Raw genomic sequence first — 26,224 nt, 5'->3', positions numbered from 1 at the left:
GGGTGGGGGCCTGGGGGTTCCAGGAGGGGAGGGTGAGGGCCTGGGGGTTCCAGGAGGGGAGGGTGGGGGCCTGGGGGTTCCAGGAGGGGAGGGTGAGGGCCTGGGGGTTCCAGGAGGGGAGGGTGAGGGCCTGGGGGTTCCAGGAGGGGAGGGTGGGGGCCTGGGGGTTCCAGGAGGGGAGGGTGGGGGCCTGGGGGTTCCAGGAGGGGAGGGTGGGGGCCTGGGGGTTCCAGGAGGGGAGGGTGGGGGCCTGGGGGTTCCAGGAGGGGAGGGTGAGGGCCTGGGGGCTCCAGGAGGGGCGGGTGGGGGCCTGAGTGCTCCAAGAGGGGAGGGTGAGGGCCTGGGGGCTCCAGGAGGGGCGGGTGGGGGCCTGAGTGCTCCAAGAGGGGAGGGTGAGGGCCTGGGGGTTCCAGGAGGGGAGGGTGGGGGCCTGGGGGCTCCAGGAGGGGCGGGTGGACTGGCGACCTGGCCATGCATCTTCCTCGGTCCACACACCCCAGCGACTGAGGCGCCTGGGCTGCAGTTGCAACGCCCACAGGGGACTCACGTGGTCTCCACGTGAGCGTCCTTTCAATGAATGGGCCGCGGTCCAGCAGGCATTCACATGCACAGACTGGGTGGCCACACACACTGGGCCCGGCATCCGCTCGGCACTTTCGTGCCAGCCACGCTCACGTGGTGGGTCTGGGCAGCCCGGGCCCGGCCCGGGGCTCCCCCCCTCACCCTACGGCCCGGAGCCCTAACTCGGGCCCTCCTGGGGTCCAGCTGGGAGTCCGCGGTGGGTGCTCCCCAGCAAACTGCCGTCGGCACAGCGGTGGGCCCGTCTAGGTGGGCGGGAGGAGTGACACAGAGGCCTCTGGGGAAATTAACTTTACGAGAACATTTGCTTTATCTCCAAAGAGCACAAAAGGCGCCTGTGGCTGGCAGCAGAGCGCTTTATGCGTCAGGAAAACAAGTGGGCAAGCTGAGAGAACTCTGTTGGGCTCTGTCTATAAATATCAGCGCGCACGATGCCTGGCTGGGGGTGCTCCCGCGCGAGGGTTTCCTCAGGGGGCCCCTCTGGGGCGACTGCCCCGGCTGGCCTGTGTGGGGTCCCCACGGGCTCCAGTCCAGGGCTCACCATGGGGTGGCACCAGGCCCTGTGCCCGCACCCTGGGGCCCCTCTGGGGCCGGGAGCCCAGAAGCATCTCAACCTGCATTCAGCCCCGGGACAGGAAGGACCGGCACCTCGGCCCCGGTGACGTTGCGGGGGACCCGTGGTCAGTCTTGGACCACTTCCCCTGGGCCTGGGAGGCAACAGCCGGTGCGTCCTAAGCGGAGACCTGGCAGGCCTCGGGCCAGGAGCCACACAGGCTTTCCTCTGCCTTCCCGGAGGCAAGGCCCCAGTTCAGCCACCTCATCCCCCGAGGGTCTTGGCTTCCTCGTAATGTGACCGGGGGGACAGCGTATGGGGACAACTGTAAGGCCCCCACGGGGCGCTGTGGACACTGCAACATACACGGGGCATGCTGACCCAGACCCTGTCCTTCTGAAACCACGGTCAGGGTGCAGTCCTGGCCCCGAGGGTCCAGCTTCCAGAGCGTTCACAGGGTGGTGCTTACCTCGCAAGGCGGGCTCCCTCCTTTGCTGCTGGATCTCCAGGTCGGCCAGCTCGCTGAGCAGGGCAATTCCATGAATCCCTGAGCTACAGGGCGAGGGGGCTGTGCGTGGGGGCCCAGGGGCAGCGGCAAGCTGTGGGTCCGGCGGGCTGACACCTGGCAGGTCCCCCAGGTCGATGGTGGCGGCCACCAGGGCGTCCAGGCCCGGGAGTGCCCTGGGCAGGTGGCTGTTCTTGGAAGCTGGCCCCCGGCCCTCCTCCTCCTGCAGCTCGACCTCCTGATACTCAGCCCCCTCTTCCGGCTTTGCTTCCCTGGGGGCCTGCCAATTGCCCGGCCCGGCCTCACCGAGGGCACCTGGACTCTTCGGCTGCTGCGGGGCCGGGGCGCTGGCCCCCGATGAAGGCCCTGGCCCCACCTCCGTGCCCCTCTCCACCGCGGCCCCCTCCTCTGCGGCCCCTCCCTGAGTAGAATGAGCCTGGCCGATGGCCTCGGGGCCCCCTCCCTCGAGGAGGGCCCCACATCGCAGTTCTCGAAGCCCCTCCAGTGGGCTGAGGTCTGCTGCCTTCCCCAAGGGTCCCCGCTCGGCAGGGTGGGGGGTGGCGGCAAGGTCCTGGGTGGCCTCCCTGGCCCCCAAGGGCAACCCCGGCTCCTGTGGGCTCTGGGGGCTTCGGGGGGGCAGCTCCCCGGGTAGTAACGTCCTCGCTGGCTCAGGCTGGACCCTGGGAGCTGCAGTTTGCATAGTTTTGGGGTCCGAGAGGTCAGGAGAGTGCACGCTGGGGGACAGGGAGAAGCCCGAGCTGGCCACAGGGCACGTGTATCCGGGAGGCAGGTCTGTGAAAGAGGGAGTGTTGTCAGGAGAGGGCAGCTGGGGGCACGGGTGGCCCTGTGCCAAGAGGGTGGCCTCAAATCCCCGACTGCCACCTGGGAGGGAGGGTCTCCAGCCTGCCCTCTGCCTTCGAAACAGGTGAGATGAGGACAGGGAACACGTTACACTGAGGGGGCACCTGGAGCCAGCGCCCCCAGCCCAGCCCAGGACGCTCTCCCTGGCCAGATGGCAGTGACCACCTCAGCTCCTGCCGTGGCCCCAGGGGTCCACAGGGGTGTGCAGGGGCCCTCTGGGGCACGGCGTGCTGTGGCTAACCAGAAGGGGTGTGGTTTAAAACAAGATACTTGGACCAGGCTTTCTCAGAACCAGAACGAGCCGGCAGCCTGTCGGAGGCATGCCCCATTAACTGCATTAAAAAAAAAAAAAAAACTAAGAGGAAAAAAGCTAGCAACGCTCCCCACCCCAAAACCCAAACCCCCCAAAAACAAAAACACAACTTCTGCTGGCTCAGTCTCCTTATTGTGGGACGGGGGCAGGTTTTATGTTTGCCACACGGGTTTGCCGCGTCAATGTGGGGCCTTGTTCCGGGACAGCGAGAGCCTAGGGGCGCGGCGGGCGGGCGGTGGGCGGCAGGAGCCCAGACGGCTCCAGGAGGAGCTCCCCCGCCCCGCTTCGCCGAGACCCGGAGCCAGGGACGGGAGCCGGTCCTGCGGCTGTGCCCAGGTCCTGCCACCGGCCCCAGCAGGCCAGGCGCTTCACTGTCCGTAGCCCCCACTGCCGGTCAGCTGAGCCCAGCCCTCATCCCGCCCCGTCTGCCAGGAACTGGGGAGGAGGTGGTGGTGGGGTCCCTCGGTGCTCACCGCATGGGTCATCCAGGATTGTGGACGGGGAAGGACAAGGAACAGCGCCCTGGGCCCTACCTGGAAGGCCTTTGCAGGTGCCAAACCAGGTAGCCCCCTCAGTTCAGCTCTGCCCACCCAGAAGTGGAGAAAAGCCTCCGAGTGGAAGGGGGCGGGCCCAGGTCAGCCCAGCGCTGCCCACTCTCACCTGGTTCCAACGCGCTCAGGTCGGCTCCGGACCGCCGGCCCTCCCCACTCTTGTCCTCGGAGCTGGGCAGCTTGGAGCCGGGCCCGGGGCTGCCCGAGGGGCGGACGGATAAAGTGCACGAGGCTCCGGGACGCGGTGGCGGTGGCGGTGTGGGGCAGCTGGCAGGGGGCTTCGGGGTAGGCGAGTGGCAGCAAGGGGACAGCTTGGCAGGGCCTATGGTGGCAGGTGAGGGGGTGCCCTTGGCTGTGGGGGTTAAGGCAACTGGCTTGTGGGTGGACTTCAGGGTCTTCTCCTGGGTGGGCTCTTCCTGCTCCAGGTGGTGGTCCTCGGGCTTCCGCTGTTGGGGGCGGAGGGAGAGGCTCAGCCGGCTCGACCCCCTGCTCAGGGCGTTGGGGGGTGGGGAAGCCTGGAGCAGAGAGGGAGGAAGGAGCCCTGGGTCCCCGCTGGGTGTGCCCTGGGCAGGTACCTGGACGGGCGCAGCCCTCTGCTGCTGCTGCTGCTGCTGCTGTAGGGCATAGAGCTCTTGCTGGCGCAGGAGCTGGGACCGCGAGTACACGGGGAGCTGGCCGGGGTGCTGCACGTGGGAGGCGGGGCCCCGGCCCCCATACATGGGGGGCCACAGTGAGGCCTGGTCCATGACATCAGCTGTGGGCAGGGCCAGAGGAACCATCAGACAGATGGGCCAGGACCGGGCCCGTGCCCTGCGCCCCGTGTCCCCAGCCCCCTGAGCCGGCCCCTTCCCCGCCCCTCACTTACCTTGTGCCTGCTTCCTGGGCCTGGGCCACGGGCGGGCGGCCCTGCCTCACTGTCCCCACGGCCGTGTGGGCTGCTCCCTTCTCGACCCACTTCCCACACCCCCCTCCCCATACAAACAGCCGGCCCGGGAGGCTCTTACCAAGCGCGTGGGGGGCTGTGTGGGGCGTGGGCTCCGAGGGCAGAATGACGAGCTGTGCAGGGCTGTCCTGGGAGAGGGGGAAGACGGAGGGTATGGAGCCGGGCACAGAGGCGGCGAAGCCGGGGGGCAAGTTCTGGTGCAGGGCGGGGTGCCCGAGGCCTGGGGAGACAAGGCCCGGTCACCAGGGCGCGTGCAGCACCGGGTCCTGACACTCTCGGGCCTCCCACACCAGGCTGAGGACCGTCCGTCCAGCCCGGTCAGGACGCATGCCCCGCCTCAGGCATCCTGGCTGTCCCTCCCCCACCGCCCCCACCGCCTGCCCTGGGAGCACTGACCGTAGGAATGCCCCCCCATCCACAAAGAGGGGCTGCGGGTGCGGGGCAGCCACGGGGGGTGGGCGGGGTGGGGGTGGGGGGCTGGGTCCCCGCCCAGCTGGCTGTTCTGCAGCGAGGAGCTGCTGGCGATCATGAGATGAGGGGCCAGGTCTCCGGGGCAGCTGCCGGGCGGGTGGATCCGGGAGAACTCCAGGCGGTCCTTGTCCCTGTGCATCACCGAGGGTGGAGGGGGCTCAGCCCAACCGCCTGGCCACCTACCCACCTCCTCCACCCCATCCTGTGGACATCAACCTTGGAGGAGGGAGTGGGGCTCAGAAGGTCCCAGGTACACCACAGGATAGGGCGGGCCTCAGTATTGGGGGCCTCCACCCCCACAGCAGAGGGAAAAGTTCGCAGAGCTCCCCTCGACATGGGCAGAAACCCCAGCAAACCCGGGGTGGGGGTAGGCAGACCTGCCCGAGTCAGGCCACAAAGCCTGACCCCCCCCCCCCCACCACCGCCCCCGCGGCGGCTGAAGCCCTGTTCTCACTGAAGCAGGAGCTCCCGGCCGGCGAGCCCCAGGCGGTCCTCGGACAGGCGTGCCCTTTCTTCCTCGGCCTCCAGGTCCAGCACGTGGGTGGAGCGGGGCCCAGCTCCTGCTGCGGACATGGCAGAAGGGACAGGGGCTGGGGCGGCCGGAGAGCCAGAGGCTAAAGCAAGCAGGGCAAGGGGGTGACAAGCCGAGGGAGGGTCTCCCGCCCCATGGGCCTCGGGGGTTCTGCCGAAGGCAGGTGTGGGGAGGGGTGGCTTCGAGGGATGGGGGCGGGCCGGTCAGCCCAGGGAGGGACGGGACCGAAGACGTGGGGCGGGGACGGCGGGTGAGTCCAGGGCCCGCCCTTTGTGAGCTCCGGATGGGCAGAGGAGGGCAGGCCGGCCACACTCCCCGCCTCCCTCCCTGCGCAGGGGCCTACCTTTGAATGCAGGGGCTGCCCGGCCCTGCCGCCCGGTGTTGGTGCCGTAGGCCATCTCGGGCCGGCTCACCGTGTCCTTCTGCCGGGACAAGGCCACCGCGATGCCCACGGGAGGCTGCCTCACTTCCGCGTCACTGTGTGGGGTGTCGTGTTCCCGGCTTCGGGCACAGTCGGGCCTCTCTGCCTCGCCCGGGGCCTGGGCTGGGCCTTTGGAGGTGGGGAACTTCACATCCTGCTGGGCACAGCTGGCCTTGAGGCCACCCAGGCCCACGAAGGGTGCCTTCTGGCCGACGACCAGCGCTTGGTTGCTGTATTTGAGCAGGTTCTTCATGGCCGAGACCTCATCGGGTGGGGCGGGCAGATCCTGGGGCAGGAGTGCGGCCTGCTGCAGGCTGCCGCTAAAGGGGTCCAGGTAGGTGCCAGCCTTATGCTCCTCGCCAATGGCCATGGCAGTGCCCTGGCCCGACTGGATGCTCCATGGGGGTAGGTGGGGCCCACCATAGCCCAGAGACGCCAGTTCCAGGGACGTGCGCTTGGCTTCCGCCCCACTGCCCCCTGGCTCCACCTCGGGGGTCACCAAGTGCTGCTGATGCCGGATCCGGGCCACCTTCTGGGCCCCAGGGGGACCGGAGGGGGCCTCCTTGCTGGCGGTCTTATCTAAAGTGCAGCAGGCCTGGGTGACCTTCCCACCCAGCGGGTCCTGGTGACTCGGCCGGGCACAGTCCTGTGAGTGGGCAGGCAGCTCGAAGTAGCCACTTTTGTCCAGACCACCTTTGGGGAGCCCGGAGAAGGGGGTCTCGGGGCCTGTGCTGTTGAGATACTCCAGGCCCTTTAGCCGGGGGTTGAGAGCCGCTTCGAAGCCCCCAGGCCGCCGCTCGGCCTTGCCCTCGGCCTTCAGGTGAGCGTAGGAGACCCCATAGGGCACGGCGTGTTCAGGGGCCAAGGCCCCTTCGAGGTGCCGGTCTTTGCCGTCACCTGCCACCGCACAGGCCTCGGCTGCCTGAAAGGGGCGGCTCTTGTCCGCCAGGTGTCCCACGGAAGGCACGAAGGTGGGCCCGCTGGCCTTCAGGTCTCGGGGGACTTTGTCCTGCAGCGGGCAGAGCCCGTCCGGACCCGCGTGCAGCTGCAAGCAGGGGAAGGAGCCGGTGGCCGTGCTGAGGGGCGGGGGCGGCCCGGCGGGCAGGCCAGACGGCACCGCGTAGGACGCGGCCTGGCACCGCGTCTGCCGCCTCTCCAGGCCCTCGCCAAAGGCCGGCCCGGGCTCTGCGGGGCCCGCCGCCTCCTTGGTGCAGCGTCCGGAGGCCGCGACGCCCACGCCGGACCGCACCAGCATGCCCCCCGCGCAGCTGGCCAGCGAGGCCTTGCCCGTCTCGCCGTTGAGCACCTTGGTGTTGAGGAGGCAGGAGGCGAGGTGCTTGGGGCGGCCCTCGCAGGCGCCCCGGGGCGCCCCGCCGCCGTCCTTGCAGTGGCCGTCTGCAGGCATGGGCAGCACGAGCTTGTGCCGCTCCTTGCCGCCGTCCTCCTCCCCCGCTGCCGGCCTCTCCTTGCCCTCCGCAGCCTTGCCGGCCTTCTCTCTGCCCAGCTCTCGGCCCATGAGGAAGCGGTCGAACTCCTTGGCACCCTTCTGCAGGGGGCCGGCCTCGCCTCGGTCGCGGCTACAGGAGCTGATGGGGTGGCCAGGAGCGGCTCGGGCCACGCCGGGGAAGTTGTGGTTGGCAGGCAGGAGGGTGGGCTGGGGGGGCAGGTTGCGCAGGTAGAAGTTATCTGCGTGCCGAGAGAACCGCGCGGTCACCGGAGGGCTGGGGGACTTCCCCAAGACACAGGCTCCAGGAGCCTGTCCACCGCCTGCTGGCAGTTACCGTCTGAGAAGGTTTAAAGTTGTAAAAGAGACGTCACGTCGGGTCTCCCACTTTAACCGTGTTTAAGTGCGCCGTCGGCTGGCACTGCGAACCTTCACGGTGCCGTGCAGTCGCCACCACCGTCCGTCTCCAGAACTTTATTGTCGTTCTGTCCCCGGTAAACACTAACTCCCTCTCCCTAGGAAGGTTCTGACTCGTGTTCGGCCCCCCGGGAGGTGGGAGCTGCGAATGGCCCGGGGCCCCTGCCCTGCCCGGCGCCCACAGGGATTAGAGCCGGAGGGGTACGGGGCCACAGGCATCTCCCCCGCCCCAGGCAACGCCAGGGCCTCAAAATCGGCCATCAGAACCTTAAAAGCAGGGGAGGTCGCTGACTCACGGTTCGGGGCTGCCTAAGTGGCCGGTGGCACACAGCATGTGGCGTGATGTGGCCACCACACCGCTGGCTGTGCCCGGACACCCGGCCACTGCAAGCGGGACCGTGCACTGTGGACTGCGAAGTGCCCGTCTCTGACTAGGCCCCTGTAAGGGCTAAGACCCAGGAGAAAGTGAGGCCAAGTCTGAGGATGGGCTGGGGGCGGAGGACCCCGCTCGCCTACCTCCCGAACACCCTGGCAGGCCCCCAGCTCCTCTCTGCATGTTAACTGTGGGCACCTCAGGCCGGGGGATCCGGGGATGCTTTGAAGGGAGAAGAGGAAGTGATCGCAGCCGGCAGCCCCCACAGCTCTGGGCCCATGGAGGCTGGCGGTGGGTGGTGGGCAGTAGGGGGCAGTGTACCCCCAGCTCCCTGGGCTGGGCCGTGGCCTGCTGTCCAGCCTGGGCCCTGGGCCAGCCCTTCCAGCCTGGGGCCGCCCGCTGCTCCCAAAGCTGGGCTCCTGTCTCTGTGGACCTGGGGTACCCCGAGGGGGCAGACAAGGGGGAACAAAGAAACATTTGGAACTTGTAAAACTGTCCTCATGCATGTAAGTTCCTTGTCAATTTCCTGCTAATTAAAACTGGCAGGGAGGGGGGCAGGGGGCAGGGCGCCGGGGAAGAGTAGCCTGGGTGAAACCTAATTAGCTTGATTTCCGAAACCAAAATGTTCTTGGGTGGGGCTCCACCACAGCACTGAAAGCTCAGAGGCCACGAGCGCCCCATTGCTGCAAGGGCAGTTCTGGGCTCGGGGTCACCGGGTCGGGCTGTCGCCCCTGACAAATGCTGTCAAAACGGCTGCACGCGTGGGAGTTTGGGGGACCCCGCCTGGGGCCGGTGGGGGCTGTCCTCTGGCTGGGTAGCGGAGCACCTGGCCCCACGTGCGGGAAACTTGGTTTCCGGGGAGCATCCCTCACCTACCCATCTCCTGGGGCAGGGGGTGGCGGGCTTTCCTGGCCCTGGCACAGGCCGACCCTTGTCCGAATCAATCCCAGCCAGCCCATCCTCGGCTGGGTCAAGGCCAAAGCTTTCCGGACCTCAGCTGCCCCGCCCGGCCCAAAGGCACAAGACACAGCAATGTCCGGGAGTGGGAAGCTTGTTGGGAGAAAGGACTGGGGCAGGGCTAGGAGGACATGAGCACTGGCCATAGGCTCCAACCCCAAACTGCCTCACTGGGGGTCACCTTGCTGGGGGCCTCCCTTCCTTCCCTGAGGCCCCCTTCAGCACACTCTGATTGAACTGCTAGGTCCTGAAGCCCAGCCCGGTGTCCTGTCCATCAGCCAGACCCTGCTGGGTGCTTTGTGGTCCCCTCCTCTGCCTCCACTGAGGGCCCCAGGCTTGGGGCTCCTTGGGATCCCCGGAGCTGTGTGTGTGTCCTCACCCAGGTTGGCCCCTCTCCCTGGGCTGGCTCAACCTGTCCCCCACCATGTGTGTCCAGCCACCTCCCGGATACCCCTGGGAAAGTCCCTCTGTGTGGAAGACGAACTCACCCCTCCCCTCTGAGCTGCTCCCCCGCAGGTGCACCCCTCCCACAGCCTGGCCATGAATGGGGCTCACCTAGGACCTCTTGACCTGCACGTCCCCTCCACACCCCCAGTGGGACCCCCATGCCCCAATTCAAGTCCATATCACTTGTCATCTGAAACATGGTAAGGAACCCAACAGCCTCCCTGCCCATCTACTGGCACGACCCCAGAGAAACCTTCCTAAAATGCAAATGAGATGTGATCCCATCCAGGAAAAATCTAGGCGACAGGGCACTGAGGGCCCCAGCCACTCCCCCGGTGGCCACATCTCCTGTGGGCTCCCTGATGGGATCCATGACCTTGAGGTTGGGCTTTTGCATGAGAGTGCGTGTGCACGCCCGAGAGGGCACGCATGCACGTACACACGTGTGCACGTACACCCTCCCCACAGTCCCGTCAGCCCTGCCTTCTCATCAGCAAAGCCCTGACCTCGGTGTCCCCTCTCCAGAGACACCTCCTGGGGGCCCCCTCCTGCCGATGGAATGAGAGCCCCTCCTCTGCCTGCTGGGGCACATTGACGCCCCAACACAGCCTGCAGCCCCTGTCTGACCTGAGGCCCTGGTGTGCAGCTTGGGTGAGGCAGGAAGTGCAGGCTTCTGGGGGCTTCCTCCCCCCCCACCCCCGCCCGATGGCATCCTCCCCCCCTGAGCTGCCCAGGGCGGTGGGGATCGGGAAATCGTGTGTGCAGGTCAAGGCTAGGTGCCGAGGGGCTAGGCACCACCCCTTAGGGGCTTCGGTCGTTTGGGAATCTTCCACCGGAGCCGGAGACGTCCAGACAGCATGGCTGTGTCTTCAGGGTGCGCACCTAACCCCAGCACATGACCTGCCTCTTGGCCATGGTCCTGAGACTTTAAATCCTCCGGGAGCCTGAGAAGCAGGCTCCCTGTCCTCGGTCCCTACCCCGCCGTGGCCTGAGACCCGGAGAGGAGGGTCTGCCCAGGCTGGCCCTCTTCACCTGGTACCCAAGAAGCCCCCAGCCCCGCCCGGCCCCGCCCTCCCGGATGCCCTGTGCCCCAGACCCCCAGCAAGGCCCCAAGCCAGCACTTGCCTTTTTGGGTTCCATAGAAACGATGTTGCCCATAGAGAACATTGCTGTTTCCATGGTGATCCAAGTGGCTCATGGGTAGGAAGGTGGATGCCAGACTCCCTGAAAATCTGGGGTACCCTGGAGCTGGAAGAGCAAGGACACTGGCTGCAGAGGCACCCCCGAGGCCCCGGCCCGCATGCGCCCGGACCCCAGGGAGGGGAGAAGCGGTGGGCGGCCCAGGAGCGGCGCCCCGCAGAGCCTGGTATACAGCCCGCCGGTGGGAAATCAACCCATCAATACATCATATTAACTCTGACTCGACTAACACCATCCCTCTGGTGCGGCACAAATTGAATTGCTGATGGGCTGGGAGAGAGGAAGATGGGAGAGGGCGCCTGCGGTCCCTCCCCCAGTAGCACACGGCGGGAGCTCTGAGGCAGGGCAACAAAAGCTCCTCTCGGAGAGGCATCTTGGGAGGACGGGGCCGCAGCGGACACACATGCTGGACGGAGGCCCTTGCTGCACAGGCCGAACTGCCGGCCAGGACAGCCAGGGCCAGGTGCCACCTCGGCCCACGCCATCCAACGGGCACCTAAGTGCTCGGGCAGCCCGCACCCTGGGGCTGGCGCCGTCGGGGGGTGCCGACTCGCATTTTGCTGGGGCTGCCAGCATGGCCCGGTTCTCCAGTGGCCCGGCCTCCACTCTGAGATCTACAGAGGGAGCTGGCCCCCAGCCCTGACACCCCCCCCGGGGTCTGAGTCATGCCAGGCAGGCCCTTCTCCGTCCCTCTGGGGCCTGAACCGTCCTTGGGGCCTGGCCCTGCCCAGCACAGGAACGCCAGCCATACCCTGGAGCTGGCCCCACCTGTTGGCCTCGGACCTTGGGGGCTCCTGCCACCTGGGACGCACGCCGTGTCCCCAGAAGGGACGAGGACAGACAGGCGTAAGCACAGCCTGGGGGAGCTGTGTCTGCTGGATGTCCAGAGCCACCAGCCACGCTGACTGGGGCTCCTCACCGCTGGTCCTTCCCCCTCGTGGCCCAGCAGGGAGGGGCGGGGTGGGGGCCCACAGCTGGGGCAGGCAGGAGACAGTCTTACTCTAAGACTCCTGCTTGGAGCTGACGCTCTGATCGTGCTCTGTAGGAGTTTCTGTCACCCCATGGTTGTCCCAGGAGCGATCAGCTCCCAGGAGCGCCTTTGCACCCTTCAAGGTGGCCTTGGCTGTGAGGAGGGAACAGCCATCCAGGGTCTTCCCCGGGGAGCAGCGGCCACAGGGACAAGGAGGAGCTCGAGTGGGGCCCTGCGGACAGCAGTCCTGGGCGGGGAGGGCAGGCCGGCCCCCCAGGCTGGTGTGTGTGGCCCGTCGCCCTTGATAAAAGGGAGCCGTGAGCCCCGTGCCTGGGGAACGGGCACCAGCACCCCTCCAAGGGTCACAGTGGAGTCCGGACGAGTCCCGGGGCAGAGAGCCCCATTTCATCCTGCCCATTAATTGCTTCCCTGAGTCCATTTACGACAGAAGCCCTCTGCTGTTCGAGTGGAACGTTCTTTGTAACAGCTGGTGGCTGAGCACCCCACGGAGTATCTTCTGGGAAACACCTTTCCAGAAGGGGCGGTGCCAGAACCACGGGACAGGCCTCCAGTCCCCCGCGTCCTCAGAGGGCCTGGGGCATTACTGCCGGCCTGAGGCCGGTCTGCCTGGATACAGAGGCCGCAGAGGCGGAGGGTGGAGTGTGGAGGCCGGCGTGGGGGCTCTATCTCAGTGCCGGGGGCGGCGGTGGAGGCAGCGGGGGTCAGCCCCGGAGCCCACCGCGAGCACCAGGGGCCCGGGAGCCCCCTGGCAGGCCTGAGGCTGGGGGCAGGGCGGGGGGTGCGCTGTGCCACCGTGGATCAGGCTGCGTAGCTCAGCTCAGAGGTAAGAATGCAGCCGCAGGGGCAGAGCTTGGAATGGAAAGTGGTCAGCGCCAAATGGGGGCCGTCTGGGATCCCCCAGCCCGAATGGGGTGGCCTGCACCCTGATCCCAGCGGGCTCGGTCCCTCAGACCCAGATGACGCAGTTTGGTTCGGAGGTGGAGCTGTGGAACCCTGTCCCCAGGGGACGTTCCCAGCAGCCCCATCTGGAGGCTGGAGGAGTCCCTGGATGGCTCTCTGCTTAGGGCTCACGTCCCCAGGCACATGTGAGGGCTCGGGAAAGGTGCCAGCCACCGCCCCGGCCTGTCCCCTCCTAGCCCCCTCCTGCCTGGCCAACTGGCCTAGTTTGTGTGGGGAGACACATCTGGAACAGCTGTTCCCTAGATTAAACTCAGCTCCTGGGAGACTTGACAAAAGCTGAGAGCCGGACGGGCCGGGAGCAGCCGGGGGCGGCGGGCGGGGGGCCGGGGCCTGTGTGTGCCGCGCGGGCGGGGGCCGGGGTGGTAAGCCACCGCAGCTGTCCCCTTTTAATTGGCCGCTGTTAAATGTTTTACGGGGCCTCGTTTTGGTAAACAGAAGTCTGTAAATTCCTCCTTCCCAGAACCCGTTTCCCGGGCGTGGACACCCCCGCCTCCCCGTGACCCCTCGGGAGGTCTAGGCCTGCCGCCCACCCGTGGCGTCCGCTGGCTGAGCGGGGAGCCCCTCCCTGCGGCGCCCTGGGTCGGGGGGGGGGGGTGTTCGGTGTTAGGGTGCCTGCCCGAGCCCCTCTCCTTTTGAGCGGAGCTGGTGGCCGTCCAGGCCAGGGAGCAGGGGACTCCCTCCCACCTCCAGCTGCCTGAGGCCCTGCCCTCGGGGATCCCACAGGGAGATTCGAGCTGTGGGGAGGAAGTTGGGGGAGAAGGAAAAAGCAGAAGGGGCATGGGTGGGGGGACTAGACGGGGACATGGAGGGGGCCTCCCAGCCAAGCATAGAAAGGTCCCTTTCTTTTCGCCGAGATCATCCTCTCTGAACTGAAGAAAATAAAGCTGATCTTACAAACCACAGCAGCTGTCATGAGAAGGCATGAGGCAGGGCCGCTGTGGGTCCTTGACGGGGCCACGGCAGAGGGCGGGGGCTGTGGTTCTCAGGACGCCTCGGGGTGCAGGGAGAGGGGCAGGGGCTGGATGCCCAGGAGCCCAGGAGCCCACATTCCTGCAGGGAATATGGTGGTCCAGGACCCCGTTCCAGACCCTCGTAATCCTTGAGGTGGGAGCTAACTGACAGGTGGCAAATCTGTTGAGCAACGGCGCACGGTGGGGAGCCGGGCCCCAGGTCTGTCCCTGGCCTCCCACTGCCTTCCAGGCCCTGGAGGCTCTTGAGACTCTTGATGGAGCTCTGGGGAGGGGTCCCGGGCCTCAGTGGATGTCTCACCGATGACACCGTCCACCCTGCCCGCTGCTGTGAGTTGTCAGGACACTCAACCCCACGACATAAGTGAAAATGGGGGACCCTAGAGGGTCAAGGCCATCACCCGATGGGTGTGATGAAATGGGCATCCTGTCCCCTGGGGACTGCTCTTGGGTCTCTCGGGAGGCTGGAGGGCAGGCATGCTCCTGGCCAGGTCTGGGGCGGGGGGGGCTGCGGTGTGTGGCCAGCCAACCAGAGGACCAGGGCTCTCTGGCGGGGAGGCCAGGAAGCCCCAGCCCAGGCCCACAGAGCTCCACACAGAGGCAGCACGCTCAGCAGACTCTGGGAGGCTCCAACCACCTTCACCCCGCCAAAGTCCTGCCCGGCTCTCAGGACAAGATCCTTCGACAACAGACGCCCCCGTGCCCCGGGCCACCTTCACGAATAGCACTGTTGTCTCCCTGGAGGGCGACTCCCTCCCCTATCCTGAGGCTCCAGTTGCTGGAAAGTTCTCACCGGCCATCGAGCCTCAGGTTGTAGCTGCCAGCTGATCCCAGCATCAGCTCCCAAGGGCAGCTCCCCACAACACGACCACTAGGCCCAACTGGCCACCCCGGGGCGGGCTCTTAGCAGCTCAACTGCCCATCTGACCAATCAGAGCCCATCTCCTCTGGGTCAGGCCCTCTCTGGGGATCAGCAGGGGTAAGTTCCCCCAGATGGAGCCCAGCAGCCCCCCCCCCCCCACCTCCTGCCAGCCCTGAAGGATCCCACACTTACTTCACCCACGATGACCTCCACAGAGACACCCAGGGACGCGGCTGGGCAAATGGCCCTGCTCCTGGGGCCCTGATGCACTGCTATCATTTAGGATTCTGCCACAGGTACCAGGCTAGGGGTCATGGCCCAATGCCCGACACTGACTGGACGCCAGCTCCCTCCCACGAGACGCCCCTTTCACTCAGGACGTCAGCGGGTTGCCATCGTGGCGTCAAGTCTACCAGATGATAGGGACAGGCCAGACACTGGGTTAAGAAGGATTCTGAGGCTGCACCTACAGGCGGCTCGAGTGCGGCGATCGGCTGATCACGCCTGCCCGGGGAGGAGCGCTAACCTTGCCACAGCCCCTCCCCGGGTCCTCCCTGCTTCTGTCCACAGGCCTCTCACGCCTGGTGGCCAGACCCCTGGGTGTCCCCCTGGACTTTGGGACGACCTGCGTGAGACCCCCTTCTCTGGGAGGGGGCGGGCTTTGGAAGCTCGGCCCTCGGGGAGTGCCCCGGCCTCAGCCTTCCGCAGCTGGGCGGCCAAGCGCAGGCTTGTGTGCATCCCTCTTCCATCCCCCCCGTCGAGATTCCAGTTCAGGTGCTCCCCGCATACTCACTGCCCCCCGCGGCCCAAGGCGCGGGGCCTGGCAGCCTCGGTCTCTTCCCAGGCTCGGAGGAGCACTAGGTGTTGGGGGAAGGGGCCAGGCTCCTGCAGGCGTCTCTGGAGCACAGGCAGCGGGCAGCCTGCCCAGGATCCGGGCGGCCTGCGGACAGTCCCGGGCTCCTGACACGTGCTCCCAGGGAGGAGGGAGGCTCAGGCGGCACAGCTTAGGGGAGAGCCCTCGGAAGGAGGGGAGGCCCGGGAGGGCTGGGGCCCCAGATCGCTGCAGGCCTCCAGCCGGGAAAGACAACAGCCCCTCAGAGCTAGGAGCTGGGGGCGGACCGGCGTCACCCCCAAAACCTTCGCCGACATCCCACCATGCAACTGGCTGCCCGGGAAATGCAGGGGGGCTGCCGCCTGCCCTGCCCAGACCTCTTGGCCCAGGCTCTGCACCCTGCCCTCCGGAGGGCTCCAAGCCCCCTGGGTGGGGCGTCCCGGCCACACTCAGGCCATTGCACCTGGGGGATCCTGGCTGCTCGGACCCGTACAGTCATGCTGCGGACAGGCCATGTGCCCAGGCAGCGACAAGGGGCCTCCCCCTCGCCCAGCCAGTGCTGCCCCCACACACGCTCCCACTGCAAACGGCGGCCCCCGGCCCAGCAGCGGACGGCTGCCGCGGGGAACAGGCCAGACGGAGCGGTCGGCGGCAAATGCTTCGTACTTGCTGGCTTTGACTGTGTCACGCTGGGTCTGAAGGGTGAGGGCGGCTTGCAGATGGGGAAACTGAGGCTCAGAGGTGCGCTGGCTCTCCCAGCCTCCCGGGCGCTGTGGACTTAAGGCTGACGCAGCTCTTGAGCAGTGACGATGACCCTTACGAGGGGCAGGGGCCTTGGGCTTGGTCCAGCGTGGTGCTGCCCCGCCCACGGCTGCCTGGGCAGGGGCCCGAGAGGCAGGTGCCCGCGGCCGGGGTCCCAGAGCAGCCTCTACGCCAGCAGGAGCTGGAAACGGGGAACATCTACTCCCGACACAAGGAAGGCAGAGGGAGACAGGCCTCAGAGGGCAGCCAAGAGAAAGAGAGGACCAGATGGCCCCCGGTCAGACTCTTTGGACTCAAAACCCACCACACAGCTTTCCGAACCTGTTTCCTCCCCTATAAAATGGGTGAACAACCGCCCCCCGTATCGCGGGGTTGCTCGTTGAAGTTAACGAGGCAGGTACCCCTGGGCCAGCAGCAGAACAAAGCATCATTTTCCCGAGCACCACAGGTGTGCTACCTGGCCTGACCTAGAGCTGGGGATTGGCCCTGGCATCCCTACCTCAGGGCCACCTGTGGCTGCAAGAACCAAACCAGGGCTAGGCAGGCTGGCCCAGTACAGTGAGCCCGCCGGGGACTAGCCTCACAGGGATCAGGTGGGACCCGTGCCCTCAGCAACCAATTGCTATGTAAAGAGCCCCATGAAGGAAATGGTGGTGAGCCGGGGCCACGGAGGAGACCTGCCAGGGCATGAGGGCGTGGGGAAGGGTGAGAGAAGGCCGGCCACAAAAGCCCCATGAAGGCTCTGGAGGGGTCAGAGGTCCACAAGAGACCGACCTCCCTCTGGCCGGACATGGCCTATCCGGCGGGGCAGCCCCGATTTCTGTGTTGGGATCTGGGGAGTTCGGGCCCCTCCCCACACTCTGTCCTCAGATCTCAGAGCAGCCGGCCGCCCCCACTTGTCTCCTCCTTGCGTCCAGCATGGGCAGGACTCAGGGAGGCAGGGCGAGGGGTACCGCAGCCTCGGGGCCACCGGTACCCAGCCCAGGACGGGGTGCACTAGAAGGGCGACCATCGGCGGTTCTGTGGGGGCAGAATCAGAGGCAATTTTAGCCATCGAGGAAACTGAGGCCAGGAGAGGAAGAAGGAGCCGACGGGGCCTGGGGGAAGGGGCTGGGGTCCAGGGCGGAGACCTACATCAGACAGCCCCTCTAGACGGTTCTGGGAAATGAAGCTTCCGCAGCCAGGACGGCCTCTGAGGTCACACGGAGGTGGTGGATGCCAGGTGACACCTGTGTCCCTCACACAGACATGACCCCAGGCTCCTGCTCCCTCCCAGAAGTCCCCATGAGGTCTCAGAGGGGACAGAGGGGGCAGAGGGGAGGCCGGGGGCCGGGAGCAGTGGGGAACATCCAACCACACTTTGGTGTGGTCCCCAGCGCTCCTGGAGGCCGGCCCAGCCCTGGATGGAGAAGCAGGGCCTCGGATAAAGAGGCCAGCGGGGCCCACAGCCGGCGATGGCACGCGTCCCGCTGCCACCCAAGGCTCCCCTCCAGGTGGCACAAGAGACCACAAGTAGCGGGGCTGTGGTGCGCAGCAGCCAGGGGGCCCCACCCCTCCCCAGCGGAGCCCCCAGGAACAGAATCTCCTTTCACCGGCCCTGTGGGTGGTCCCAGCCAGGCAGCTGGGGGCGGGGTGGGGACAGGGGGGCCGGACTCCATGACAATGGGACCAGCTGTGCTGTGCCCCCGCCCCTGCCCCAACCCCCCCAGGGCAGGCGGGCTGGACACTAGCTCACCCCTGCCCCGGGGCCAGCTCTGACGCCCACTCCCACCCTAAGCCTCGGTGGGGAATGTCCAGTCTCTGGCAGGACCCCTCACTTGGGCGAGCCTGGAGGGGGGAGCAGGAGGCCTGGGGGCTGGGCAGACAGGCTCTGCCTCCGGCCAGATGTTCCGGGGCGGCTCCTCCAGCTCCAGGGTGCCTCCCCTGCACCCCAGCTGCTCCGCCAGGGAAGCGGAAGCCTGGGCCCCTGTCCTGGCGGCTGCCCCCCCAGATGGCAAGCTAGGTCCACCGGTGGGAGGGTGGGGAGTCCTGCCTGGAGTTGGGGGGGGCACGTGGGCCCATCTCCCCTGACCCGGCCCCCACTTACTGCCGGGGCCCGGCCTGGCTGCCCTCCTTAAGATAGAGCCATTTCAGAGGCCCCGCCCCGGCCACCCCAGGTAAGGGAGGGGGTGGGGAGCAGGTTCTGCTGGGCACCTGCCGCCCTGTGGTGGGAGGAAGCAGGACTCGGGGGAGACCAGACCTCTGAGCGGCCCGCCCAGGCAGCCCACCATGCCTGCCGGCCCCCACGCTCCGGCCGTGTCGCGTGCCCCCCGCCCGCCTCACCCCCCTTCTCTCCGAACACACACGGCAGAGAAACAGGCCCCTGCACGCGGGGAGCCAGCTGGCACCCAGTCAAACTAGCAGCCAGGCACGCTGCCAGGGCAGGCAGCCAGCAAACGCTGCCACTCGCTCCGGCCCCGCCCGCCCGCCCGCCTGCCGGCCTTTACGCTCCAGGCTCACAGCGAGGCAGCCGGCACCACGTGGCCTGTCGGGGAGCGAGGCTACAGCAGGCAGACAGGCGGAGGGCGGAGGGCAGGGAACCCCCGCAGGAAGGAGATCCCGAGGCGGGGCGGCTTCACGGAGGGCAGAGAGAAGGAGGTGGCGAGGGGGTAAACTGAGGCACGGGCCTGGAAGGTGTATGTGGTTGCACGGTCGCCAGGATGTACAGATCCCGGCTACCGCCAGGTGGGACCTGGCAGGTCGGGGGTGCCCTCCGCCTCAGGGCTCCTGCCTCTCTCGAGGCTCCTCTTCGGCCTCGGGTGGGCCCTGCTCCCTGCAAGGCCTTGTGCTCAGGGGGGCTGGGCGGGGGGGGGGGGGGGGGGGGGCTAAGAGCCACACCCTGTCTCCCTTTGTCTTTGGCCACCTGTGCTTGTCCACTAAGCCCATCGGCCGGGCAGGCGTGCCCTCCCCCACTAGGCTGTGGGCATGTCCAGCCTGAGGAGGTCCAGGTGGATGGACACATGACTTGGAATCCTGGGGCAATCCAGGGCTGGTCTGAGCCAGAGCAACGGACCCTCTTCCTGCTCAGGCTGCCCCTGCCTCAAAGAAGGTTCTACGGGATGCAGGACAGGGTGGAGGCAGGCAGGAGGCCCGCACGGGCCCCCCCACCCGGCCAGCGGACTCCCCTGGGGCTGCAGCTAAGGGCGGCGGGGAGCCCTGAAGGCCAAAAGCCAGGCCGCCAACGTAGCCGTTGGCTCAGGGGAAGCGAGTGGCGGGAGGCCGTTGAGGACGCCGTCTGCAGGCTGCCTCCCACCCCGCCCTCCCCGCAGCCCCCAGAGGGGCAGGACAGGGACACCTTCTCCCTGGGCCCCAGGGCAGGTGGCACTGCCCACAAACCGCCCTCCGCGCTGCTGAGGTCCCCAAGGGCGGGCCGGAGGGGAAACTAAGTCAGCCAGCCCGGGTGTGCCCATGCACCTGTGGCGGGGCCAGGGTGGGGCCGTGGCCGTTCCTCCGTTACTTCGTTATTTTGAGGTGGTCCCACGTGGCTGCTGCAGCCCCCCACCCCTCCCTCCTACAGACATCCTTCCCAGATGCTCCTGCCAGGGCTGGGAGTTTGCCTGGCGGACAGAGAGGCGGAAGAGCTGCAGGGGCGGGGAGGGGGAGAGGCACTGAGTGCGCGGGGCCACCCACCGCTGCCAGGGAAGCCTCGCCCCAGCGCCCAGCCCCGCCCGCACCAGCGGGTCCCCCCTGGGGAGGCTACTAAGAGTGCGGGGGTGGGAAGCGGGCGGCGGGGGGGGGGGGGCGGTGAGTCTGGGCCGGGGACCCTGCCCCGTCCACCCGGCCTCCCTCCAGCAGGAAGGAGACCTCTTGCTGCTTATCGCCTGCCCAACATGTGCACCCTGCGCAGCGCTTAAAGCCTAGATTATTTTAACAACTGTCCCTCACTTGTCACCTGTCCTGTTTGGAAAACAGCCCCTTTCTTGTTGCACAAAGAGGTTTCTCTGGCTCTCCAGCAGCGCCGGGCGCTAATCTCCCTGCCTGGAACACGGACGGCGGGCGCGGCGTGTGGGTCCGCGCTCTGCAAACGCAACGCTTGCCGCTCGGCAGTCACTGAGTTACGGCGGCGCCGGTGCCAGGAGCGGAGAGCCCTCTGTGCCCGCTGCCAACTGCAATTACCTCTCCGCGTGCCAGCCACCGCCGCCGGGCTTAACCCTTCCCGGGCCGCGCGGATACCAGCAGCCACGGGCCCGGGCTGCCGCACACGTCCCAGTGCGAGGGGCTGAACAGACAGCAGGCGGTTGGGAAACCGGAGGGGAGCCCCAGAGTCCCCGAGGGGCCCCCGGGGCTGTCCTGCCGGGCGGCCGCAAGGCCTGCGTGCACAGGGCCGCATTCCGAGGGGAGGCCAGGGGCCTGGGAGGGGCTCTGCTCCGGGCGAGGCCCCCGAGGTGGCTGCAGGAGCATGTTGACAGCTCTCTCCACCCCCCCCCCCCCACACCTCCCTCCCAGCTGGCACATCTGGAGCCCATACCGCTCTGAGTCTGGGGAGGTGGGCGCAGCCCCAGGCAGAGGGTGCAGCCCGGCCCTGGCCTGCCCAGCTGTGTTCCACATTTCCTTGGCTCCCCCAGAGTCCTCTCGGCCCCACCTCCTCCCCCCCCCCCCCCGCCGCCCATCTGCGGTGCACATCTGGCCAGGACCACTGCCTGGTGGGGCCCGCCCCCCGTTTCCAACCAATTACCACCTCCCCTGTGCGTGGGGGCTTCCTCTCCTGGCCCCCGGCCCCTGGCCCCGGACTCACCTTCATGGGAGTGAGAGAACCAGATCTGGGAGGTGGCGGGGTGGGGGCCGCGGTAGGCCTGCTCCGAGGGGGCGGGGGTGGGGCCGCTGGGGTGCGCGGGGGCCGCCGAGCCCAGGCTGCTGGTGAGGAAGCTGCCCATGAACGAGGGCGCCGGAGAATTCCCCATCAGGCGGCTGCTGGCTGTGGACACAGGGGGCAAGGGTGAGTCTGGACCGGGCCAGCCCGCCAAGGAGCCCGTCTCCAGGGGTGACTCTCGAGCCCCAAACCCCCGGGGCTGCTGTCTTGAGAAGCAGGAGAAACGGCCCACTCGGGCTCCCGACAGACACGCTCGGGGTCCCGTGCCCTCCTGCCACTGTTGGCACTTTTGCGACCAGCGCCGCCCCCCGCCCCCACCCTGATCAATGGGATGCCGAGTGCCGTGCCCGCGGGCAGCAGGCGGCTGGCTCTGCGGTGGGCCTTCTCCTCAGAGGCCGAGCCCCTGACTCTCCCAGGCCACGGTGGCGGGCAGCTCCGGGGCCCCACAGCCACTGGCGCACCTGCCAGAGCGCTCTACCCACACCTCCCAGAAAGGCCCGGCATCAGCCGGGGGCCCTGCTCCAGCCTTGTGGGTCCCGCAGCCTCTGCCCGCCTTCTGGGCAGCGCTGGGGGGACCGGCCCCTCCCCACAGTGGGGTCCTCGACCTTCTCCCCAGGTGCAACCGACGGACTCATCAGCCCCACCCAGGTGAGAGGGACAGAAACGGAGGCGGAGGCACAGACAGGGATGAAGCCAGACCTGCTTTTTGTCAGCCCCCCGGGGCTCTCAGGGTCACACCCCGGCCAGCCTGGCAGGCGGACACACACAGTCATCTGTCCCCCAGGACACTCCGCGCTGGCGCTGACAGCCGGCTCTCCGTGCCCACCTGCACCCCCGCCACTGTGTCCCCTCTCCCTGCCCAAATCCAGTGGCCAAGGCCAGGCTGAGCGCGCCTCCCTGGATTTCCATGGCGACGGCAGCTTGCGCAGGAAGGACGCAGGCGGACACAGACCGCTCTCTGAGGAGCAGCCCCTGGGGGTGGTGGGGGGTTAGGACAGCCCTGCTTGGCCCCCACCCCGCCATCTCGTCAGCCCTGTTCACAGGCAGTGAGCCTGGGCTTGGGACCAGCCCAGGGATGGGGAGCAGCGGCCTGGGCGCTCAGCACCCCATCAGGCTGGGTGTAGGGAGGGGCCTGGTGGGGTTCGCAGGAGTTCTCAGGGGGTCCCCCGAGGCTGCAGGCCCTGCCCTAGGTGAGTCAGGGCAGCTGTTTCCCTGCCCGGGAGGCAGGGGGATTTTGTGAATTTGTGATTCCTCATCCAGCCCGGTTTTGGCTCTGGGAGCTTCCCAGACACCGGGTGACTCAGCAGAGAGGAGGCAAGGCCCAGAGCAGGGGAGAGGGAGGGGCTGCCCTGGTGGGGACCCTGGCAGCTTCCCTCCCCTCCAGCGTGTGAACGGGACAGACGGAGGAGGGGGGCCTCTCCTGGGCGCCGGCCACAGAGGCAGGTGTGTGAGTGCGGCCAGGGGCTGGAGCACACGCCGACCTCTGTGGTGGGTGTCAGGATGCAGGGAGACCCTGGGAAGACCCAGGGGCAGGGGACGAAGGTGCCCAGGGGCCAGGGACTTCCCGGACCGCAGGGCTGGGACTGCCATGGGCCGCGGCCAGACCACAGGCGTCCAGCCAGGGGAGGGGACTCTGGGCTGGGAAGGGAAGTGTTGGCCTCCGGGGGCCGCGGGTGGAGGGGCAGGAGTGGGAGGGCGGCCCCTGCTGGGCCCCAGGGATCTGGGCGGGGGGGGGGGGGCCATGCCTGGAGGATGAGCAGCCTTTTCCTGCCTCGCCCAGGCCAGCCTCGAGTCTCCCAGGCCTCCCCACCCCCGCACCCTCCCAGGAAGGTCCCTCCCACCCTGCTCCTCCTGGGACACTGGGAAGCAGCCCAGTCCAAAAGCCGGGTCTGGATAATGGATTTCTCCAGGAGCTCAGCCTGAGAAGCCCACACCTTGAGCTCTCCCACACCGCGGGGGCGAAGCGGCGGGCCAGGCTCCAGGCTGGACAGGAAACGCAGCTCAGGGTCCCACGGGGCCCCCTGGCCCTGGGGTCCAGGGAAGCCGAAGCTTCCAGGTGGGTCCCGTGCAGGGTCTCCCGGGCCTGAGGCTCTGGCCTCAGAGGTCTGGCCTCTGCAGACCCCCCACCCCGCCGCCACATCCCCAAGGGTCAGCCACCTGGGGCCACAGCGGGTGGGGAGCAGGGCCTGAGGCCCAATACTGGACCTCCAGGCTAAAATCTGGGTTGGGGGTCCCAGGACCTCATGCCCTCCTCCGGACACTGATCCTGGCCTTGGGGGGGGGGTGGGGGACACTCACGGGTGCTCTGTTCTGACCCTATCCCAGAAGGGGGTCCCACCGCACGGGGGGCTAGGAGGGTGGCACCTCAGCTCAGCCGGCCCCTGGTCTTAGCTCTGCAGAGCAGGGGACATACTGGTGACAGGCTACACTTCCCGCCTCGGCCAGAGACCCCAAGCCTGGGGCCCACCTCGCCCCACACCGCCCGTCTCCTGACGCAGGGGACCTTCTTGGGGGCCCTCAGAGAGCTGGCTTCTCTGCGTCTAGGGAGGGGACCCCTGCCCCACAGTGTGGGGAATGTAGTGGAAATGCTGAAACACTGTTCCAGCCCAGCCCTCCTCCCCCGCCCCGTGGCAGGGCTGCCCCTGCCCACCCTGCTAACTGAGGGGCTGCCCCGCTGGCCTGGAGGCTGACTCAGACATCCACCTGGGGAAACTTCTCCACTCTTTTCCTTTCAGCTGGAAAACAGAAGGGGCTTGTCACGCAAACAGGATGACACAGGGAAGGAAGCAGAGGGCGCTGGAGACCCCATCGCCCCCACACCACAAGTGCTCTGGGCCCAACAGCATCACAGAGGCATTGGCCGGCCCCGGCTGCACACACAGACACCCCGTGCCCTGAGCCGCTGTGGGAGACTCCTGCGGGGACCCAGGTGGCCTCTCCCTCCTAAGACCCCGGTCTGTAGCGCCGGGTCCCGCCAGGGGCCCCCATTCCCGCCCCCCACTTCCTGCAGGCCAGTCCCCCCTGCCTGGGCCCTGTGCGGCGGGCTCCACGGTCCTTGCTCTGAACGGTTCGGTCTCTTCCCCACCGTCCTGGCCTAGAAGCGTGGACGCAGCCGAAGGTACCACAGGCCTTGCCAGGTGGGCTGCGGGGCCGGGTGGCGGGGAGAGGGCTGATGGCCCCTGGAACCTCCCCCCACCCCCAGCCGGCTCGCATCGTCACCTCCACCTCCAAGGAGTCTGCAGCTGGCAGCGTGCCTGGCCAGCAGGGGCCTGGGGCAGACCTGGCTACCAGCTCCCTAGCCCCTCCCGCCAACCAGTAGCCAGCCCCAGACAGAGCGTGAGCAGAGGCGGCCTGGGCCAGGGCCAGGGCCGGAGCCTCGAGGCCAAGTCTGGCCGGGAACTGGGCTGAAGGCTTCTTTCCTCTTGGCAAGGTCCTTGCCCACGGAGCGCTGCGGTCACCAGCCTGGGAAGGGACGGTGGGAGCCTGAGCAGTAGGGAAGGCCAGAGGGGTTCCTGGTTTGGACGCCCCCGCCCTGGCTGGGAGCTCCAGTCCTCCAGTCCTGGAGCCACTCACACTACCCCTCTCAGACCAGGGGCTCTACAAACCTCACACTAATTGCTTTCATGCAGTCCCAGACAACGGGCCACCACGGGGCTGACCAAGGAACGGGGCATCGTTAGTCTGGACCCCGGGGTCCCCAGTGCCTCAGCTGAGGTCTGAATGAGGCCTATCCATCCTGAGGCTTCCCCGTCCAGTAGGAGCGGTCATGGTGGCCACTGCCCTGAGATTCTGTCAGCTGCCGTCACAGATACGTCCCACGTTCACGATAACCTCGGGGAAGGGGCCCGAAGCTGTGTGACGTTTCAGCAGGGCCAGAGGCGAGCCGCCGTGTACTGAGCGTCATGCATGGCCCGCCGTGCCGCCAGCCCAGGCCAGACACGGGGCTCTAGTCCCGGCTGTAGCACCGCCTTCGCTCTGCCTAGTGCCCCACGGAGGCCTGGCCTGGGCGCCCGGCTGGCTGAGAAAACCGCTCCGGAAGCCAGCATGCCCGGGGGGCCTGGTTGACACCCTCTGGCGGCCTAGGTCCTCGGGCACGGCCCCGACCCTGGAGCCCCATCTGACCCTACACCCCGAGGCCCAGACGACCCGGCCCCTCGCAGCTGCCCCAGCTGGAATGCCCCGGACACCCCAGGAACCTCCAGCGACCACTGAGTCCGGCCTTGGCCCGCTGGAGAGGGGGCACCACGTGGCCGGGCAACACTGGAGAACGGGGTCTTCCTCCATCAATCTGTTTGCCGGGCCCACCTGCCACGGCCAAGGTGCTGAGGACGCCCCTGCCCCAGAGCACAGGTGTTGCCCGGGGGAGAGCCTACGGTCTAGGGGCCACCGAGACCCCTGCGGGCCTGACTGGCAAAAACACGGGTGGCCCTGTGCCGTGCACCCCAAGTCTGAGGTGCCAGGTGCCCACCGTGCCCTCTCCGCCGCCCGCATCTCCCCACCAGGCTGTCCCGTGGTGGGGGTGCTGAGAAGCCTATCTCCTCACCGTGACCCCAGGCTGAGGGCAGAGGGAGCGGGAGTCGGGGAAAGACAGGCGGACAGAAGGGCCTCCGAGAGCTGGGCAGAACGGGCACTTATTGTGTCTGACGTGAGCCACGGGGACGGCATCCTCCCTCTCTGGAAACCGTGACACGGGCTGCGAAGGCCTCACCGAGATGGCTGCCGGCCGCCTCCGAGAAGCAAGCCCTTCCCGGGCTCTCAGGGCTCCTGAGGCTCCTGAAGCCCAGCTGACTGGCTACTGGCGGGGCTTCCCCAGCTCCCCCCCTCCCGCTCATACCTGCTCAGGCTCCCCACTTCCCTCAGGCCTTGCAGGGCCCACCTGGGCGCGCGGGGGGCACCCGGGGTCTCCCCCAGGACACCAGAGGCTGCTGAGACACTGGAGGGACAGGCAGTCCGCCTGGGGGGCCAGAGTGCCCCTCCTGTGCTGAGCCAGGCCTAGAGGGAGCTGTCAGAGAAGAGGAGGCAGGAGGTCCGCCCCAGGGACCTGGCCACACGCCTCCCGTTCCAGGACAGGGGACAAGGAAGGAGAGTGTCCATCGGCGTTCAGCCCTGGTCCTGCACGGACTAAGATGGAAAGGCTGGGAAGCAAGCGGGGGGAGATCCACCCAAGAACGGTCCCGGCCCGGCTGGAACCCACCGCTGGCCCGGGCACACGCGTGCGCGTGTACAGAGGCAGCACAGTGACCGTGTGTGGGCGCTCACGGGGCGTGTCCGGGCGCGCGCTCGTGGCCACGGGTGTACATGCTGGCTACGGGCGTGCACACAGGACACAGATGTGCACGCGTGTCTGAGGCACGGCCCCGAACACGCACGAGGTGGCTGACCCGATTCTTGCGAGAGGGGGGCCTCAAAGACCCGCTTCCCAGGGTCAGACCC

At 67.7% G+C, this 26,224-nt stretch overlaps 1 protein-coding gene across 2 annotated transcripts in view; it reads right to left on the bottom strand.

Annotated features, from left to right (window-relative positions):
* Nucleotides 1-26,224, bottom strand: part of BAHCC1 (BAH domain and coiled-coil containing 1) — a 59,718-nt gene that overhangs the window by 16,001 nt on the left and 17,493 nt on the right. The window contains exons 2-10 of one of the 2 annotated variants that reach the window (XM_042916074.1): nt 20,717-20,896; nt 10,493-10,615; nt 5,652-7,415; nt 5,231-5,339; nt 4,702-4,907; nt 4,367-4,525; nt 3,938-4,116; nt 3,472-3,808; nt 1,602-2,429 (exon numbers count right to left, since the gene is read on the bottom strand). In XM_042916074.1, the coding sequence (XP_042772008.1) occupies nt 1,602-2,429; nt 3,472-3,808; nt 3,938-4,116; nt 4,367-4,525; nt 4,702-4,907; nt 5,231-5,339; nt 5,652-7,415; nt 10,493-10,615; nt 20,717-20,896 (3,885 nt within the window). Of the gene's footprint in view, nt 1-1,601; nt 2,430-3,471; nt 4,117-4,366; nt 4,526-4,701; nt 4,908-5,230; nt 5,340-5,651; nt 7,416-10,492; nt 10,616-20,716; nt 20,897-26,224 lie in introns of both variants that reach the window. The other variant, XM_042916073.1, reaches the window with a different exon arrangement.

Source organism: Panthera leo, chromosome E1 (genome assembly GCF_018350215.1).
Source record: "Panthera leo isolate Ple1 chromosome E1, P.leo_Ple1_pat1.1, whole genome shotgun sequence".
Taxonomy (NCBI): Eukaryota; Metazoa; Chordata; class Mammalia; order Carnivora; family Felidae; genus Panthera; species Panthera leo.
This window is presented reverse-complemented; position numbering and strand designations above follow the sequence as displayed.